This window comes from Monodelphis domestica, chromosome 5 (assembly GCF_027887165.1).
Source record: "Monodelphis domestica isolate mMonDom1 chromosome 5, mMonDom1.pri, whole genome shotgun sequence".
Taxonomy (NCBI): Eukaryota; Metazoa; Chordata; class Mammalia; order Didelphimorphia; family Didelphidae; genus Monodelphis; species Monodelphis domestica.
The window spans coordinates 185,616,462-185,637,336 of NC_077231.1; the positions used below are offsets into that span (position 1 = coordinate 185,616,462).

At 36.7% G+C, this 20,875-nt stretch overlaps 1 protein-coding gene across 2 annotated transcripts in view; it reads right to left on the reverse strand.

Moving 5' to 3' along the window:
• Positions 1-2,089: 2,089 nt before the first annotated feature.
• The window catches only part of CTTNBP2 (cortactin binding protein 2), a 182,490-nt gene continuing 163,704 nt past the window's right edge, over positions 2,090-20,875 (reverse strand). For both annotated transcript variants that reach the window (XM_007504190.3, XM_056799583.1), the window contains 2 exons: positions 20,128-20,229; positions 2,090-3,024 (listed from right to left, as the gene is read on the reverse strand). In XM_007504190.3, the coding sequence (XP_007504252.2) occupies positions 2,776-3,024; positions 20,128-20,229 (351 nt within the window). In that variant the 3' untranslated portion in view covers positions 2,090-2,775. The remainder of the gene's footprint in view (positions 3,025-20,127; positions 20,230-20,875) is intronic.

The window sequence follows — 20,875 nt, forward strand, 5'->3', positions numbered from 1 at the left end:
AATCTGGATTCAGCCACTTCCCAGCTGTGTGACCCTGGGCAAGTCACTTAACCCCCATTACCTAGCTCTTACCACTCTTCTGCCTTGGAACCAATACACAGTATTGACTCCAAGACAGAAGGTAAGGGTTTAAAAAAAAAACAATAGATTTTTTGTAGTATTCCTCCCATGGTCTAAATTCATCAAAGGTCCATAGGTTCACCTTAGGGCCAAATGCTAATTTTAGTCCTTAACATTATCCTACAATGTGATGAGAGAGATATAGGCCAAGCATATTTAATTATTAATAATGTGTAGACTCCAAGGGGGAAAGTATTGGTAGTACCTTTACCACAATGTACTATTTACCTGGTTTGGACAAATGCAGTTTTTTTTTTTTTTTTGGTCACAAAAAGCACTTGTAGCATTTGGGGAATATCTACGCTTGGGATACATGGATTCCTTTACCTACACCCAGGGAATGCCACTTCCAAACCTTGGCTCCTTCCCAACATTACATCTTCCTTTTGCTTGCTCTGCACCATAACCTTCAATAACTTTTGCAGAAAGTGGGGTTGTGCCCTCACTCTCGTTTTTGCATACTGATGAGGCCTCTATAAGTTGAGATACCTACATGATACTTCTGGGCTTAAAGAGAGGAGATCCTTTTTTTTTTCCTTCAGTTTTTCTTATAGGCAATACATTTTTGATTTTTGTTTTTTTAATCCATTCTGCTATCCATTTATGTTTTATGGGTGAATTTGTCCCATTCACATCAAAGTTATAATTATACATTTCCCTCCATCCCATTTTTTCTTCTTTGCTTCTCTTTTTATTATTCCTTCTCAGAAGTCTAATTTTGTTCAGTTTTTCAAATAAACATCCACTCAGGTTTTTATGAGATACATGGATAATGATTCTTTGTAAAGCTCAATACAATATCAATGGAGCTACTTGTATTTAAATAGGAACAACTTATCCATGCTTTTCATCAATTCCAACAATAACTTTGCATATAATTCTTCAGTTTTATACGTTTTAGACTTAATTTTATAAGGAAAATGCAGATACCAAGTATGAGAAAACAAATTAGGCATGAGATTTTTATCTGCACTAAAAAGCAGAAAAGTATTTGTTTACTGAAGATACATTTAAAATATGAACATGTAAGTGTGAATAGGTTTTAATTGCTCCTGACTAACTGCATTAATCAGGATATAGGAAATTGTATGTTACCTAGTAAGAGAATAAAATCATATTCTACATTTTCTATTGAGTTGATCGTTATTGGAAGGAAGATCATGGAAAGCTTTGCTATTCTACTAGAAGGCATTAAAAACTAAGGAAGGAAAGTCACTTGCCCACTTTTCTGTTTCCTAAATAGCTAATGAAGTGCCATTAGAAGAGTCAAAAGATTAAAATAATAATAACTTGCATTATGTGGCACTTGAAAATCTGCAAAGAGCTTTACAACCATTATCATTTTATTCTCAACAAATCTGAGGAGTAGGTGTTTTCTCCCCATTTTATGAAGCAGGTAGAGGTTAAATGACTTGCCTAGTCACTCAATTAGTATGTGTCTGAGATTAGATTGAAATCGAGTCTTCCTTCCTTGGTGACCTATGCTCTGGTTGCTGTGCCACCTAGCTCCAGCCATATAAATAAATGTTGGTACAGAGGGCTTTATGTACATTAGCTTATTGGAAGAAAAGAAAAGATTGGTATGAAATTCAGGCCAAGATGACAGGTTAATTATCTGGATCTTGGGAACAAACATAAGTGTTCATTTCATTTTTGTATTCTCATTGCTGATACTCAAGACACTTGTAGGATAAATGAACTGAGTGGAATGCTTAAAGCAGAAAAATAATTTACCTTAATGTATGGATATGGGTAAAACATTTATTATAATTTGTATGAAACAGATATTTCATCAGTAATTCCAGAGGAAAAAAAAAGCTAGTGTATTTACTTTGTCATTATTAGCTTTCCTTTTACCGGATCCAATGTAGATAAACTACAAATCATTTCTAGAATTATTTCTTTAAATTACATTTTAAATATATTTGGAAATGTAGGTATTTTTCATATCCATTTAAGAGCAGAAAAATCATAAAAAAGATAACATATTTATTGCATTAGAATTTCATTCTTTACAGAAGTCATGATGCAAACTCATAGCATTAATATACATGATGCAACCAATTATCAATGTAGGTAATATAAGAAAAACACAAAACCAAAATTTAACAGGCAGAGTTTGTGGTTAGTCAAAATATTTAATATGGCTTGTAATGGAAAGAAATTGTTGTATTATCAAATAATTTGTTATTGCCACATTCCAATCACTCCCCATCAAGTAAAGATAAAATCAAGATCTCTGTCTATAAATTGCATGTACATTTTGTTCTATGCTAATGCTATACATATTTTGCACCACATAGTATGCAATGATATATGAACTTCATTGAGTAAGTATATACAGAATACAGATAATTCTGTGGTGATACCCCTGAATATCTTCAATTTAAGCTATTACAATTTTCATAATAGAAAACTACTTGAAAAGTTGGTGTAACTTCTCGCTGTTGAAGTTTAATCCTATAGAATTTTCAGAAAAAAGTAATTAAAACATTGGCTATAAACAAGTTCTTTACATCGAAATTGAATCGTGGTCCCATAAGCATATAATATGTTACAATGAAGCAGTTTTTTAAAAAGCTATTTACATCTCTTTTTCTTGGTTTTTGTATGAAATATACAGAGGAAGTAAATGGTGAGAAGTTGTAGGTAGATCTATTTGTGTGTTTTTTCTATTTGCACATTTTGGCGTGAGTTCCAAATCTCTTCTTTTGAGTTATTTCCTTCTATTTGCCTTGTATTACTGCTGCTGCTGCTGCTGTTTCTTTTGGTGTTCGGAGAACACTGGGTGACTTTATTTCTAGGTACAGGGAGAAAAGATTTTACTCTTGAAACGCCCAACTCAATTTTTGGTTTGCTGATACTGCATTCTACAGTTGGACTGCTGCTGAGAGGACAGACATCCTATGGGGAACAGAACAAAGTGAGACAGGTCTTAGTGACGCTGGATGGAAATAGGAAAAATGTCAACCAGTATTCACCAGAAGCATTTTATTTTTAAATTGAAATTGCTTTCCAGTTCCTAATTTTCTCCCTTCTGCCTCCTTGCCTTGAGAAAGCAAGAAAAACAAAACTTGTTACAAATAGGTTATAGTCCAGCAAAACCAAATTCCCAAATTTGACATATCAAAAGAAAAATGCCTCAATTCATACTCTGAGTCCGTCACCTCTCTAGGTGGAGGTATATAGGGCATGCTTCTTCGCGAGCACTCTGGAACTGTGGTTTGTCATTGTGTTGATCAGAGTTCCTAAGCCTTCTATCTTTACAGTATCGCATTTTTTTACAATTATTACAATATTGCAATATTATTTGTAAAATTGTAATTTTTGTAAAATTTTGTAAAATGTAAAAATTGTAAAAATACAATTTACAAAAATTACAATATTGCAATATTACAGTATTACAGTATTTTATATAAAATATTCCAGTTCTGCTTGCTTCATTTCATATACTGTAACATTTGGTCACTCTCCAGTTAATGGGCACCCCTCTAAGTTTCCAGGTCTTTTCCACCCCAAAAAGGGCTGCTTTAAACACTTTTGTACCTATGGGTCCTTTTTCCTTGGATCTCTTTGGGGTTGTAGACCAATTAGACATTAATGTATTTACATTTGTTATTTTTCTTTTTGGCCATCTTGGCCTACAGGCTTGAGGCCAGATTTGAAGCTTTATTGAAGATTTGAGCCATATTAATTTTCCAGACTTGACTCATCACCAAGAAAGCTTTCAGCAGAATAGATCCTATGCTTTTTATTTGCTGTCTTAAAGGAGGTGCCTCCTTTTTTCAACTGATGAATAGAAATTGGGTTTTGGTTCTTTGTTCTATTCTGTGAAATAGGGACCTGAATGAGATTTGCCACCTAAGTAAGATCCTTGAAGGTGAGGGCTGTTTCATTTTAGTCTCTGAAGCTCCACTAACACAGTACCTGAAATATAAGAGTTTAATAAATACTTGTTTGTAGACTGACCAATTTTCTGAACACTTTCCTTTGGATGAAAACTGAGTTGTGGAAACATCTATTCAAAGAGTTACGTTAGGCAAGGACTAGGGAACCAGAGGCTGACATGGACTCTATGGGCTAGGAGAAGTCCTGTGTCTCAGGCTAGAGACACACGCTATGCCTCAAGAGCGCCACACGGTATGGTGGAAAATGTACCGCCTTTGGCATCAGTACTGCCTAGGATACAGACTCTATAGATTTATGCTGGATCAGTCACCTCAAATTTCTTATGTGTAAAATGAAGTATTGAAACCAGATGGCCTCTGATGTCTCTTCCAGTGCTAGGTGGCCTAGTAGATAGGATGCTTGTCTTGGAATTAAGAATATCTGAACTGGGGGGCAGTTGAGTGACTCAGAACATTGAGAACTAGATCTAAAGATGGGGGGGTGTCCTAGGTTCAAATCTGGTCCCAGACACTTCCTAGTAGTATGACCCAGTACAAATCACTTAACCCCCATTTCCCATCCCTTATAACTTGTCTGCCTTAGAACCAGTGCATAGTATTGATTCTAAGTTGGAAGGTAAGGGTTAAAAAAAAAGTATCTGAGCTGGCTTTATGAACCTACTAAGCAAGTCATTTAACTTCTGTTTGACTCGGTTACTTTACTTGTAAAATAAGGATGGTAGGGGAAGTAGATAGAAAGCCAGATGTGGAGAAGGAAGGTCCTGGGTTTAAATCTAACCTCAGACAATTCCTAGTTGTGTGACCCTGGAAAAGTCACTTAATCCCAATCATCTAGCCCTCAACTGCTCTTCTGCCTTAGAAACAATATTTAATATAAATTCCAAGGAAGAGAAAGTAAGGTTTAAAATAAATAAAATGGGAATAGAAATTGGTTCTGTGTCACAAGGTTCCTGGGAAACTCAAATGAGATTTTATATTTATGTACATACATATGTCTGTTTGTCTAGTACTTTCTATGCAGACCTCAAAGTAATTAAATGTTAGCTATTATTCTTATCTTCTGATTCAAAAAAGAGAAAAATCCCGTGGGTCAATAATTGGGGTGATTTCTTCCAAAGAAAAGAAAAATCTATCTGAAATTTCTATCAACCTTTAAAATGTCTGTCCTGCAAAGGAGAAAAGGGGGGGGGGGAGGATAACGTGCCCTGTAGGGCCCTGTCAAGCATGCATATTTAAGGTGATGGTTCTAGAGCAGAGTCCAAGTTAGGTTATACTTATGGAATGTTAAAGAGTTCCTCTCCAGGGCAAGGCTGAGGAGGAGAGGTACAGAGAGAGACTGTGGAGCCAGGAAGAAGGTCATACTACAGAGTACTTTAGCTAAATTAGGCACTTTGCCCAGCGGGAGCACACCCCATAAAAATACAGATGTCAGAACAATACCTTTGATAGTCTGATTATCTTCTAGGTGGCATAAAGTTGTGAAAATTGGGTAGTTGTTGTAATATGAAAATGCATGATTGCTCTATGTCTTGCCAATTGCGCCCAATTGAATTCAAAGTTCAGGAGATAACAACACCTCCTTACGTTTGTACCTTGACTTAGAGGTTTCCAAAGCATTTTTATAAATACCTTCTCATTTTTTCCTCACTGCTATCCTATGAAGTAGGCAGGGCACATATTTATAGCCCTTCTTTATAGCCAATGATACTGTATCTGACATGGTATAAATGACTTGGCCAAAGCTCTCTGGCAAATAAGGATTATGCAGGTCAAGGGAGAGGATTGTCTCTGCTGGTCACATGTCAGAGTAGCCTATTCAGTTCTGGGAACTATTTTAAGAGAATATTAAGTTGGAGTTTATTGAAAAGGGGGCAAACAAGTCCATAAAGGTTTTATAACATATTTTATATCAGAAATCAGGGATGTTTAGTCTCAAGAAGATACCACTTAAGGTGGAACATAATTGTTGTTATTCAGTTGCTTCCAGACACATCTAAAGCTTCCTGACTCCATTTGGGGGTTTCTTGGCAAAGTTACTAGAGTGGTTTGCTATTTCCTTCTACAGCTCATTTTATAGATGAGGAACTGAGGCAAATGGGGTGCTCTAGGTCATACAGATAGTAAGTATCTGAAGCTGGATTTGAATTCAAGAAGTTCTTTATTTACTATGTCTGGAACAGGATGGCTGTTTTTAAATACATTTCAATCAACATAAATCTTTATCAAATAATCTATTCCAATTGTCTTTTCTGTTCTTTGCATAAAGGAAACATTAAAAGAGAGATTGCATTTCTTCTTTGTAACTTTTATGGGATTGACTTTCTGAAGATCAGGGGGGAAAAGATCGGTCACAGCAGGACAGAGATGAGTTGAAGGATATTTTGAACAGTCCTTGGTTTGTTGGGTGAACCTGCTCTGGTACATTTATAGAAGGATGTGAGCAAAAGTAATCAGGATGGGTAGGCATGGATTGGTTGTGATCTGCATCACCAGAGGATTATTATAGCATAGGTTCAAACATGGAAGGGATGGTTCAAGATCATAAAGTCTAATTATCTCATTTTGCAGTAGAAAAAACTGGGGACCCAGAGAGTTTAAGTGATGGCCAAGGTCACAATTAGTGGGTATCTGAAGCAGAATCTGAATTCCTATCTTATAGAATCTAAGTTCAGAGTCTATTGACTACATTAAACTTCCTCTTGAAGTTTACGATGTGGATATAATGACCTATCATTTGGTTTATTAAAATAATGGGGAGCTTCATAATACAACAGAATAAATACCAATGGATGGAAGTCACAAGAAGGTAAATCAGACTAGATTCAGCTCTTGATAAGAGCCCTAGGACCTAGACTCTTGCTTCCTAAAACCAGCTCAGGACTAGAGAGTCAGTCACCTGAAAATCTTTTCTATGAGGAAAGCTGCTGCAGCCATACATATATACACAGAATTGCTGGCTATTCTAAATGAAAATCATTTCAATGATTTTCCCTTCACTTGCTGGTGTTCTTTTCCATCTGACTTTGTTCCTCCTTCCTCTTAGTCTTTTGGAAACTCCTTTGAATTTTTAATATTTCTTCATATCCTAGACCTTTTCTTCTTATACATCATCCATCATCTCATATTCATATAGACTCGGTTCCCATAGAAGACCTTACTTCTCTGCTCTCCCCGTCCTAATTCTAGATGTATATTGCTCCATACTATCTCAACACATTTGGCCTGGAGGAGGAGAAGGCATATTCCTTTGCCCCCATTGCCACTTCTAGACCCTCAATTGCTGTCATCATTCAACAATCTTTCCTCCTTGTCCAAGTTTCTTGTGGGGTAGAAATGTTCAGAGATTTGCATCTTGGAGAGGAGATGGCATTTAGTTCATGGATCACAACCTTCTTCTCCATCCCAACCCCAGCCCATATACTTGAGGATGCCATTTTGCATGTTAATGGCCGTTGACACTGGACTTTCAGTTGCCCAACTTCATCTCCTTTCACCTAATCTTTCACTTCATCTCAGCCACACACAAGGGCAGTCATGACTTTGTTCTCATCAGTCTTCTACTTCCAGTATTAAGAAATCTCAAGTTCTTCTAACTATAACTTCTTATCCATCCATCTTTTTGTCCTGTCCCTCATTTCTACTTAATATATTTTTGTCCTCATCATGATGTCTACTCCCTTTAGTTTTCAGCATTGTTCCAGTCTACTCTCTAACTCTGTTCTGACTTTCTTCTCCTCTCCTCCCACTCTTCAATTATTTATACATTGTTCTCTGTGCTCAAACCACTTTGTAATTTTGTCTTGTCATCCATTCATGTCTTGCCAGATCATCACCCTATCATTTGCCTTTTCCACTCTTATTGGTATATTGTTGAATCATGCTAGAAGAAATCAGAATCATACTGACTGTATTTACTTAACAAGTCCTCAATGTGACAAGGTATCTCTTTCCCAGTTAATTTTCTAATACAGAGGTGTCAGATACAATGCCCTATTTTCATTTGGCCCACATCAGACTAAAATGTAATTTGAAAATATTTAACAAAATAAATAAAAATATAATAAAACATAGATAATATTACATTCAGATCTAGGAACTATTTTCAAGGGAACATTAAGTTGGGATTTGTCCTGCGTATATATCTAGCCCTACTCTTCTACTGGACATTTCAAACCAGAGGCTCCAATGACATCTTCAACTTGGCACATCTAAAACAACTCAACTCATCCTTCCTTCAAATCCTTTTCTTTCTAACTTCTCTATTTCTGTTGAGTTTATTGCCATCCTTCCAAACACTCAGTTTCACAGTCTCCAAGAAATCCCCATTTCCCTGTTTCTCCTTATTCCTGTCCCACATCAAATCATATGGCTAATATTCTTAAGTCTTCCATAATTATGCATAGAACATGCACTTGTTCCTCAAGGGTGTGTTGGAGCAAACACCTAGTCCTCAAACAATGTGTGCTTGTACCTATCTCCATAAAACTGTTTGTGTCTAATTCCTTAATTTATACAACTTTCCTAGTTGAGTCCCTTTTGATGTCTTACCTGGGCTACTGCAGTAACACCTTACCTTCTGTCTTAGAATCAATTCTAAATATTAGTTCCAAGGCATTAGAGTGGTAAGGGCCAAGCAACTGGGGTTAAGTGACTTATCTAGGGTCACACAACTAGGAAGAATCCGAGGCCAAATTTGAACCCATGACCTTCCAACTCTAAGTCTAGGCACTCTATCTACTAAGCTGCCCCTATACTACCTTTTTAACTGGTCTCCCTACGTCAAGTTTCCCCTCTATCCCCTACACAGCTGGCAAATGAATATTCTTAAACTACAATGTAATTCTGACAACATAATTTAGCTACTCAGGAAGGTCTAGTAGCTCTCAAATGCCTCTAGTATAAAATAAACAATCCTGTGTTTGACATTGGAAGCCCTTCAAAACTGGCTCCAGATTACTCTTTCACACTTATTGGTCCATTAATCCCCTTCTGCATTCTAGTTAAACTAGACTAATTCTGTTTTTTGGACAAACATTTTATTTCCTTTCTCCAGGATTTTTGTACAGTCTGTCAGCCCAGGGTGCAAATGCACCTTTTTTTTTGTTCCCCCACTCCCAAACCCTTTGGGAGAAACCTGTTTTCAAGGCTCTGCTCTGATGTGATCTTCCATGCCAGCATTTTTCTGGATTTCCCACAGCAACTAGTATCCTTGCAAATACCTTTCAATTTTACATGGTATATATTTAAATGTACTTATTTGAATATCATCTCCCAATAGAATATAAGCTTTCTGAAAGCAAAGGCTACTTGTTGGTCTTTGTATACCTATTGCCTAACATAGCATAGATGCTTAAAAAGTGTTTATTGAATAAATTTTTAATCAGAGCTGATTTGAGCACCACATCACAAGAAGTATTCAAGAAATACCAGAATACTATTTTGGTGAAGGCTTTTCCATAGGGGACAACATATAGCAAAGTTCTTTAAAAAATGCATTTATGGGGGCAACTAGGTGGCTCAGTACATTGAGAGCCCAGCTCAGAGATGGGAGGTCTTGGGTTCAAATTTGGCCTCAGACATGTCCTAGCTGTGTGACCTTGGGCAAGTCACTTAACCCCCATTGCCTAGCCCTTCTAATACACATTGATTCTAAGACAGAAGATAAGGGTTTAAAAATTAATTTATAAAAATATTTCCTTTTTTCTAATGTTCTCCAGCTTCATATATGATTTCTATAACTTTCCATTTAAAGTAACATCAAGTACCTTCTATATATAATGCCTTTTCCCCCATCTCAGATGATGACTAGTTATGTGACTATTAACATGTTATTTGATTTGTAAAATAAGGATAATAGTAGTACATACCTCCTAGGTATATATTTATGAGATATGTATGAGATTACATGTAAAATATTTTGCATATCTTAAAGTGCCACATAAATCCTAAATTATTTTATTTCAAAGAAATGTTTCCTTTTGTTCAAATGGTAAAAGTAGCTCAGCAGGTCCCAAACTAAGGGGAAGGGCAGCTGTCTCCCCAAAACTCCGTATTCTCCACCATAGGGAAAGTTATTAAACACTTATTTGCCAGCCCAGCTCTCTCCTTAGTTATGAAACCGGCCAAGGAAAATAACCAGGTTGCATCAAACTTTTGGAAAAAGTCGGGCTCTGACCTTACTCAAACCCACACTATTGGAAATGGGAGCTGGCAAGACCATTTAACCGGAAAGCTCCTCAGGGCACACCTGACTTATTGGACAGATGAGATAGAGAAATCAATCAACAAAATATAAGGCAGATCCAGAAGAGGAGGGCGAAAGAGCTAAGGGGACTCACACAGACAGATGTACTCACTTACATATCCTTCTATTTCCCTGACAGGGAACAAAAGGAAAAATAAGACAACCACTTCATCAACCAAACTACCAGGTGTCCAGTAATGTAAAGAATGCTCCTAAATCAAGAAGGCAAGGGCTTTATCCCAAGAAGTTTAGAATTTGGATAGAGAAACCAAATTAACACAAAGTAATAATTATAGAGCAATGAAGCATCAGATGGATAATCCCATAGAACTTCAGGAAAGTAAGACAATTACTGCTGCCCAAAAGTGGTCAAGGCCAAAGGGGTACAATTTGCCATTTGGATGCCAGGAGTCAGAGAGCTGAGGAGGAGATGCCTTCTTTGTAGATAAGAACCAGCTACAGGACTCCAAGTGTGAATCTAGGAGAAACTTATCTGGCACGTTGACCTCACACTGGGTATTTAAAAAGATTAAAGGGCATTTAGAAGGTCTTGCAAAGCCTTATAGAAGCCTGGGATGTCTTTGTCTAAGAGTGAAGAAAAGGTGATTGAGTTCTTTCATACTGTGTGACAGTGAAGTCAGAACACTTTGAGAGAGGCAAGAATCAACTAGCTAAGTCACAAGAATAGTCCCTTATGGCTAGTTTTGCCTAGGATCTATGAAATTTCAAGGATTATTGTCACCTTGGCTCCTTTCATAAGACCCAGCCCAGGGTTAGCTAGCTACTTTTAAATTTGTAGTTAAGATGACAGGAGAATTTCCAGTATTTTTCAGTGTGCCCTACTTTCTCATTTGTAAAGCAGACTATGTTATACTAAATTAAATTATAGAGGAAGTATGATCTGCATCACTGGAGGAAATATTCAGAAATTAAATGGATTTACTTATCCAGATTCTAAAAAATGGAATTATTAAAGAAGTATATTTTGTTGGTCCGTTGTTTCAGTCATGTCTCACTCTTTGCGACCCAATTTTTGGTTTCCGTGCCAAAGATACTAGAGTGGTTTGCCATTTTCTTCTCCAGCTCATTTTATAGATGAAGAAAGTAAGTCAAATAGGGTTAAGTGACTTGCCCATGGTCACATAGCTAGCAAGTATCTGAGGCCAAATTTCAGGTCATCAAGATGAATCTTCCTGGCTCCCTGTCACCTAGTTGCCCATAAAAGGAATGAACAAAACATCAAATTCCTTTGTCCAAATAAAACTCAAGATTACTGATTTCACACTCAGTAGTTGAGATTTAAAAGAAGAATCCAAAGATTTACTCAAGGCCCTTCATCTCCTAGCTCTTTTGCTTCCTAGGTGATTTGAACAAGGTATTTAGCATCTCTGGGGCTCAGTTGCTCATTTCTAAAATGATAGTCTTCAATACTTGATCTTTAAGGCCCTCTAGCTCTAAATTTTATGATTTTGTTAAAGACCTGGTGTTTAATGATCTGCAAGGATGTGTGCAGGGGTTTATGTATGTATGTGTGTGTGTGTGTGTATATATATATATATATACACACACACATACATGTATATACATACATACATACATTATGTATATGTGTCTGTGTGTATATACTTATATATATACACACACACACATAATGTATATGTATGTTACAGTAATGCTTGGGGCCACTCTAACAGAACTGAACTTATTCCCAGTGAATTTCTTTAACCAGAGAAGGGGGTGAGCCTTGTTAGTTAAAAGGGATTCTATTCCAAGGAAAACAAAACAAAATGCTTTTTAGCTTCTAATACTTAGTCTCTCTCGCTCTCTCTCTCTTCCATGAATTGTTTTTGTAAATATATTCATAAGGTAAGAGAGGAAGATGCAAAAGAAGGAAATCTGATCCAGTAAAGTAAGAAGCAGCCCATGTGGGGGGTAGGGGGGGCAGAAAGGAAGAGACCCAGGATTCTAGGATGAGAACAGAGACTGAATAGAACTCAAAACTGCCACTTCAACTCTCACTCCTTCAGCTAAGAGCATGGCTAGAGGATCTCAGAGGCTGGAGATCTCTCCTTGGACGCCAACAACTTCCTAGTGATCCCTGGAAGTCTTTTGCTCATCTCAAACATTGGAGATTAGATTTTGAAAGAAGGCATCTACTGAGAAAATCATCTCCAAGGATTTTCTCCACCTCTCTATCCCCAATTTGTCCAGCAATTTAAAGCAGATTAGCTCAAGAGTAGGGACAACCAGCAGCTGACCAGAAGAGGGGTCAAGGCTGAGGGCCTGGACCCCCAAGATTAGGGGGTCAGTCTGCCAGTCTCTAGGGACTCCTGCTACCCACTTTCCTTACCCAACTTTCAATTTCCCTTCCCTGTGTGGTTCTCTATTAAAGTGTTATTAGTTAGATCAAGTCTGCCTACTTTCTAACACCAAAGAAGGGGACTGAAGATTTGGGGGAAACAGTACCTCTTCCCTAAAGAGGAGGAATAGCTCAAGACCATTGCTAAGGAGTAAACACAGATCTTAAAGGGAAAAGTGATAGTTGGGGTACTGGAAGGACTCAGAGGTAAGAAAATCTATCCTGCCTCTCAATAACAGATAAGATCAAGAAGGGAGGAGTGGGTCATTTCTCCAAAGCCCTCTCCTCCAGTCCTTAACCTCCACCTCCCAAACCCATTCTCTGAGGAGACATACTCTGTCCCTCAGGGAGACATACTCAGGTTGTCTTCACTGAGGGGGAAGATTAATCTCTTCTCCCCTCTCATTCTCAACCCTTTCTCTCTTTCTTCCCAATTCACCATTGTGGGTGGGTGTAACCTCCCTTATTGGCCTATATTATAATAACCATTTCAATAAAATTGCTTTGGTTATCGATGTATTTTACTTTATATCCTTAAGAACATGATTCTAAAAGGGGCATACAGTTTACCAGACTACCGAAGAGGTCCATCATGTAAGAGTTTAAAAACCACTGATCTAGAGGGCACTCTCTGTGTCTTGCAAGCAGGATTTTTTATGTATCATGAAATAATAGCTAATCACTTTCATGTACACGAAGATTGCTGAGTGCTTCTCATTGAGGATAGAGGAGTACAAAGATCACTCAAGGAAGACAAAGTTCCAATCTTTAGTAGTTTCAGTTTAAAGGGAGAAAACAATACACACAATCATAGGATTTGGGGCTATAAAAACCTTATAAATAATCTAGTGCCACCCTACTCACTGTGTCCTAACCCCACTTTATTTTTATATTGGGGAAACCAAGAGCTAAGAAGACAAGGTGATTTTCTTGAAGTTACAGAGGTAGGTGCAAGGTTCAATGAAATCTTAAATGTTAAAAGGGATTGCCCATACTGAGGGAATATAAGTCAAGGGTCATTAGGAAGGATAGTGTGGAATACAGAAACAAAGTCAAAAGACTGGATAGAAATCACCTAGACAAAATAGAAAGGGGTAGAAAAAAGTATTCATTGTACAGTTACTGGATTCAGCTGGGAGCGGGGCATATGCACAGAACACTTGGATTCAAATCTTCTCTCTCATAACCTATGTGACCTTGGGCAAGTCATTTGATTTTTCTGACCCTCAGTTTCTTTATCTTTAAAGTAAGGAAGTTGTACTACATCTCTCTCTCTGAAGTCCCCAGCAGTTCTACATCATTGATCAATTAACTCAGTGCACACTCACAAATAGATACAAGGGGTGAACAGCTTCTATTTTACTTGGACCTTTGTTAGGAAGGTGTTAATTGATAACCAAAAATAGTTGATCAAGCTAGCAAGAAGAGGTGTAAAGATTGCTATGAATAATAGAGACCCCATGAGACAATGCCTGTTTGGAAAGTCTAGGAACAAGAAGGGGGGAAAAAAAAAACACCTGGGAACTTTAAGAACTACAGAGGTTAGAATTAAGTGGTGACTTGTTCAGGGTCTAAGATGACATCTGTAAAATGAAGGGGCTGGACTTAATGACCTCTAAGATCCCCTTCAGCTCTAAATCTATGATCATGTGATCTGATGTTTGCTTTTTAGTCACTGCCAAGAAACTACTCTGCATACATGATGTCATAGAATAGGAAGTAAAAGGTTAAAGGAAGACATCACCTCTTTATCAGAGAGAATGAAATGTTCCTTGAAAAAAACATAAAAGCTTCAAGGTAAACACAAAGAATAAAAAGGATCTTAAGAAGAATATAATCCTGATCTGTCAGAAGGTTGGGCAGTAGAAGATGATGATATACAGTGGATGAGGAGGGAAGAAGGTCCACTGAACAGTTGGATCCAGGCAATGGCATGTCCATACTTCTCATATTGGTCTCACTAGCAATTCTTATATAACATTCAGTAATACAGCAAGCAACAGTACGCAAACATTCAATGAATCAACAGATGAGAAAGTCTGCAAAAATCACCTCCAAAGAAACTGAGCAGAACTCACACTGGAAAACTAACAAGCAAACCCAGATAAATATTTACAGCCTAATTCAGTGACAAAATGGCTGTTTTCTCTAGTGGATTGAGGATAATCATTAACAAAACCTTCTTCTATGATAAAAATTAGCCCTTAATGCCTGATGTTAGGTCTCATTAGATAGATTGGAAAGGATCGGATTAGGGCTCATTTCGATCCAATGAGAGAACCAGTATAGAATTTGTCGATATGGAGAATCATTCCAGAAAATCCCTACAAGGTCAAAAGCCCAATACTATCACAAACAAACCCCAATATATTGTGAGTAGTCTGGTATCTCTCTCCCAAAAATAGGTAATGTAGGGTATAGAGTATCCCCCAATATTAGAGGTAGGTAAAAAACTAATAGGAGGGATTTGTACCCAGGACTTCCTAATGGTGAGGCAGGCTTTCTGACCACAGCACTATATCTCTCCTCTTTCATAATATTCTTCTCAAAAGTTGCATAATTATTGTCAATCACTCATATTTTTGAGACCAAAAACATCCAAAACCTGTAGATGGTGGAGTCCAAGAAGTAAAGAGTGAATAAGTCAGCAGCAGCCTGTGCTAAGAAATTTAGAGAGGAGATAAAAGCTTTTACTTGGGAGAAACAGCAAATAGGCCAGGTGGGCTAGAACGTAGCATGTGAAGGAAAATAATGTGTGATAAACCTAGAAAGAGGCTAATGCAAACTAATCTAGGGCACTGTCAAAGTGGGTAGGATGTCAGGTCATGAAAGATTCAAGGAGAAATTATAATGAAAAGAGATAGATTGGCATACTAAGAATGAGAGTTTAGAATGGTGGAAACATTGTAATTAAAGGGAAATTTTAGAATTTTATTACCTTGGATGCAACACATTTCTGAATGAGGGCATCCATGTAGATGCTAATCTTATAAAAAAAAAGATGGTAGAAAAGATGGTTGAGAAAAGAAACATGAACAAGGTGTTAAGAGGACTGACTTAAGAGATGCTGGAAAGCAAAAGCAGAAAGTGGAATGTTATTTTATTTAGTCAATGGCATCCCTGTGCCTCACAAAACCTTCCCTAAAACTTGCGATTTGAATTTTAAGGTTTTCTTTCAGTCCTAAAAATCTCCATTGGCACTAAATTCTTCTTTTTGAAGTCTAATGGTGATTGCAGAATCATTTTCTTGTTAAGAACATAAAGAAGGAAAATAATTTTCAAAGAAATTGTCTTTTATCCCTTCAGAGGAAGGACAAAAGAAAACAATTCAATCAAGAAGATGTTAGCTTAACCAGAATCACCTCCACTTTTGGAAGAAAGGAAAAGGAAAATATTTTTATCTAGTATTCTTACACCCCAAAAAAGATGACAAAAGAGTATCTCTGCCACCTGCTGGTTGGTGATATTATATGCTTCCAAGCCCGGATTAAGGCATGGGAGAAAACCTGTGTTGTTTTCTCTGAATATGGGATGTGTGTACGGAGAACTACAATGGCTATTTGTTTATTATTGTCTTAGTTTAAATTCTTTAAATTTCCTTCTTAAAATAGCCGTGATGGGAAAGTGACACTGATGGCCAGTAGGTGAAAGATGAGGTATTATAAATTTCCTTCTTATGTTGTTCTGAACTGCCCTGGGTTTAACCCATTCCTATAATATTCTATGTAGACAATACTTGACTGTGGCAATTCCATGATGAAGCTCAAAAGGAATTTGTGGCACATGCAGTGTCTACATAAGATGGTCAAATGAAATCACATGGTCAGCCACACTCAACACTGGGGAGGGGACCCTGAAGTAAGTGTAGACATCAAAGGTCCTCCAAGAGTTGTCTCAAAATATTCTGTAATCTTCAAAGCCATTGCTACCAAATTGCTTATATTTAGTCATAAATCCTGGAACTGAAAAGAACTTTAGAAAGCCTCAATTCTAATTGCCTTAATCCACATATATGGAGAATCAAAGCAACTTCCTATAGTCCTCTGGCAAGTTGCGGGTACAGTCAATATTAGAATGTAGGTCCACTGCCCCAGGTTAACATCTCAAACAAGGTGTCTTTTCCATTCTATAAAAGCAGAAAGGGCCCTTGTTAGATGGACTTTCACCATGTAAACACCGTGGCTTTAAATCTATTCCAAAAGCCAGCTAGAAACTTTGGATTGTTCATATTCCCTGAAATCATCTTGTCCCTATCACCTCATTTTTATTTTGCCCTTGGTCAAAATTTGGCCAAACCAAAAATAAAAACAAAGTATGACAGAACATCCTGTAATGACACATCCCTATTTCCCAAATAGCATTTAAAGAAGGGAAGATAAATCTAAATAAAAATAAAACTGGGGGCGAGGGGGAGGGAACTTCACACCCTCATGCTAAAAATAACTCACTAAAAGCATTTCAGTTGTATCTTATTGGGACTTTAACCTAATGAGAAGTGAGAAGGCATTGTGCTTTGGAGTCATGATGATGACATGGGGACAGATAATCATTAATAAATGATTATTTTCCCAATGACTGGTGCATATTCTGGTTGATTATACTCCTCCATATTGTTTTCTGTGCACCCAATGGAGTGTTAAAGAGTAGAACAGGATATAAACTGAAATTGAAAAAATTCAGAGTACAACTCAAATATACAGGATGACTATTAATATGCCTCCACAAGAAATTGTGTGTAATATTCATGATCTGCATAAGAAATCACATCCAACCTTCCAATAACTAAATCAAAGAGCTTCCAGGCCCCCTCAGTTATGTAAACTACCTAAAGTGTATTTAAATATTTTTCCTGTTTTTCATTCAAGCCTCCATTACTAGTGTACATTTAGCATAACATAATTTTATATGTGGTGAATTCACTGTAAAACTTGTGAGCAAATGTGAGAGGATGGAGAAAAATGAGTTGGAAAATAAGGTTAAGACATAATAAACAAGAGATTAAAGGCTTATAGAATGCATATAAGTCTTGTATATCGTGAATACAGGGGTTCAGGTGGTGTTGGGTATGGCCAGTACCAAATAAAACATGAAGCTGATTATATCAAATAGGGAAAAACTGATGTAGAAATTATTCTTGAATCAACTTATTGATACCACCAATGTGTTAGAATGACCAAAACTTGAGATGAGAAATTAGAAAAAAAGGGAAAGGTATGAGAATGAAATGAAAATTAGGTATTTCATGACTGTAAAAGGAAATCAGTGTATTATTTCTCTTCATTGTCTTTGTTGGTATTATCTCCAATTTCTCCTAAGAAGCAGAATGCTACATTCCAAAAAAGGAGCAGCTGAGAACATAAAAATAATGATGTTTCTTTAACATCTATCACTCATAAGCCCATTTGACTTTTAAAACTCCACTAAATGTGTCCCTAAAACATCAAAACCAAAAATTATCCAAAACCAAATACACCAAGATAAACCAGAGAGTCAAAGTTCTCTCTCCTTTTGAATTCAAAGCACTTTTCAAATGGATGAATTTTACTACTGATTTTGTTCACAGCACTTTGCATCATCAGTACATATAAGTCTTCCCATGTTAAGTTGCTATAAATAACTTTAAATATACAGATGCTTTTCCTTTCCCCCTCTTGGGAATCTTTCTTGGGTCCAAGTCTTGTAGTGGTATTGCTATATAAAAGCAAAAAGGTTTGGGAGAGGATGGTCTGAGTTCCAAATTATTATCCCAAATGCCTGGAACAAGCTATATAACTCCCTCACTGAGGTATTAGTGTGTTTCCCCTACATCTCCTCAAATGTCATTTTCCGTTTTCAGTCATCTTTGCCATTCTAACTGGGGAGTGAAGGAATGTCAGAGTAGTTTTAACTTGAATTTCTATAATTAAACTTGTTGATAATTTTGATTTTTTCCTCTGAGAGCTACTTGAATATATCCATTATTTAGTGGAGAATGGCTCTGTCTAATATATTTGAATCAGCTCTTTCTATATGTCTTAGATAGGAAATCTTTAGTAGAAAGAAAAAAAGCTTCCTGCAAAGACTTTTTCCTAGTTAACTATTACCCTTCTAACTTTAGTTGCATTGCTTTTGTTTGTGCTAACATTTTTTTAATACCAAAATTGTCCATTTTATTTTCAGTGATCTCTATTAGTTTAATCATTGGATTTGGCTTCAGGAAGACAGAGTCTAAATCTAGCTTCAGACAATAGCAGTGATTAATGGCCAACCACAGATGAACTAATCTTACTCCTTTCCAGATAGGTGCAATTATGGCCCATTTCTCAGTATGTTTCTTTACTATGCTTTACTATGCTTTTAGTTTTATTTCTCATATACACTTATGGTAGACCCAAATGTACATTTCCTCATGTCAGTGGACAATGTATTCACCTGAAATCAGGAAAATCCAAAGGTTCAAATCCAGCCTCAGGCACTGGCACAGTGACCTTAAATATGTAACTAACTTGGACTTGCCTCAGTTTCCTTAACTGAAAATGCAGGTAAAAGCATCTACCTCCTAGGGTAGTTGTAAGTATCAAAGGAGATATTTGTAAAGTACTTAGGACAGCATCCAACACCTAAGTAAGTTGTTTAATAAATGCTTGTTTCCTTTCCTCTCCTCAAAGCTCATGTTTGGTTGTGAATTTTTCCCCCTTTGAAATGGGTGCATATTGTTTCCTTCCCAATTCCTCTAATTTGTTTATTTTGTGACTTTTTACAGTACTATTTAGGACTTTTCTTGGTATACGGTATGAGATGCCAGTCTAAACCTAATTTCTGCCAGATTGCAGTTTTCCCAGACATTTTTGTTGAATCATAAATTCTAATCCCAGTAGTAGGTGTCTTCAGATTTAATGAATACTATGCTATTATATTTCTTTTTAAATGTTGATTCATAACTATTTGAATTCTAATGGGGTTTTAATAACAAGTTTTGACTACTTGAAAGAATTTTCGTAGTCTACCTTGTTTTGGGATGTGTTTCTCAATTCAACAATCTCACTAAAAAAATACTTATAAAGAACATGTGTGTGTTTATGGTGGGAGGAGCAAGAGATGAAATGGTCAGATTTGCACTTTAGAGAAATAATTTTGGCAGCTGAGTGGAGAATGGGTTGGAGTGGGGAGAGACTAGGAGATTTTTGCAATAGCCTATATGAAACACAAGTGCCTTACTGGGGAAATTATATGAGATTATTATATTATATGAATGGGGAATTATATGAGAAATATTGTGAATATAGAAAAGACAAAGGTTTGGAAAGCAGATGCAAACCCAAGTGACTGGGGAAAATGGTGGTGCTTTTCAAGAGTAATAGAGAAAATGGGAAGAGGGTTTAGAGGAAAAAGATAATGAGATGTCTTTATGTCACCCATCTCAAAATCACGATCCAAAGCTAAAGTTAACATTTAAAACCATTCTTCAAGGTTTTTATTGGGCTGGGGAAGGTAGGTAGGGACAGAGAACTCCTTACCTTTTGTGACACTGGCAAACTTGGATTAGTAATGGCTGCTGAAAACCCAGGGCTATTTTGTGAGCAACCAAATATCCTCAAGTCATCCCTGGAATCCACAATCTGGAAAAAAATATGCATACCTTGAGGTAAATACAGTGTATATACCTCACTATAAAATAGCTGAGTTAAAAGAAGGGTTATCATCCTGATCCAGCAAGGTGGTATGGTGGATAGCAAGCACCAGACCCCGGGGACAAGAAAACTGGAGTTTGAATCTAGCTTCAGACATTTATTAGCTCTGTAATCTTGGGCAAGTAGTTTATTTGTTTCAGTTTTCTTAGCTGAAAAATGGGGATAATAATAGCCACCTTATAGGTTGATCATCAAATGAAAATATGTGCAAAGTCTTAGCACAATGGCTAGCACTAAAGTAGGTGCATATAAATGTTAGTTACAATTATTGATCACTATTACTAATTCTTTAATGTTCTTGGCATTCCTCTATACTGATAAAGTATATACAAATCCATGAATATTTTAAGCCTTTATGTGAATTGAGGAAATGAATCGAAGTAGGGAGTATTCAAAAGGCATTCTCCATGGATGATTCTGACAATTTTTGTTTTGTCATTTCAGTCTCTTTCTTATCCCATTTTGAAGTTTTCTTAATTGAAAATTTTTATTTAATTAATTTTGAATGTTTTTCCATGGTTACATGATTCATGTTCTTTCTCATTTTTTTTCTCATTTTCACCCCTCATAGCTG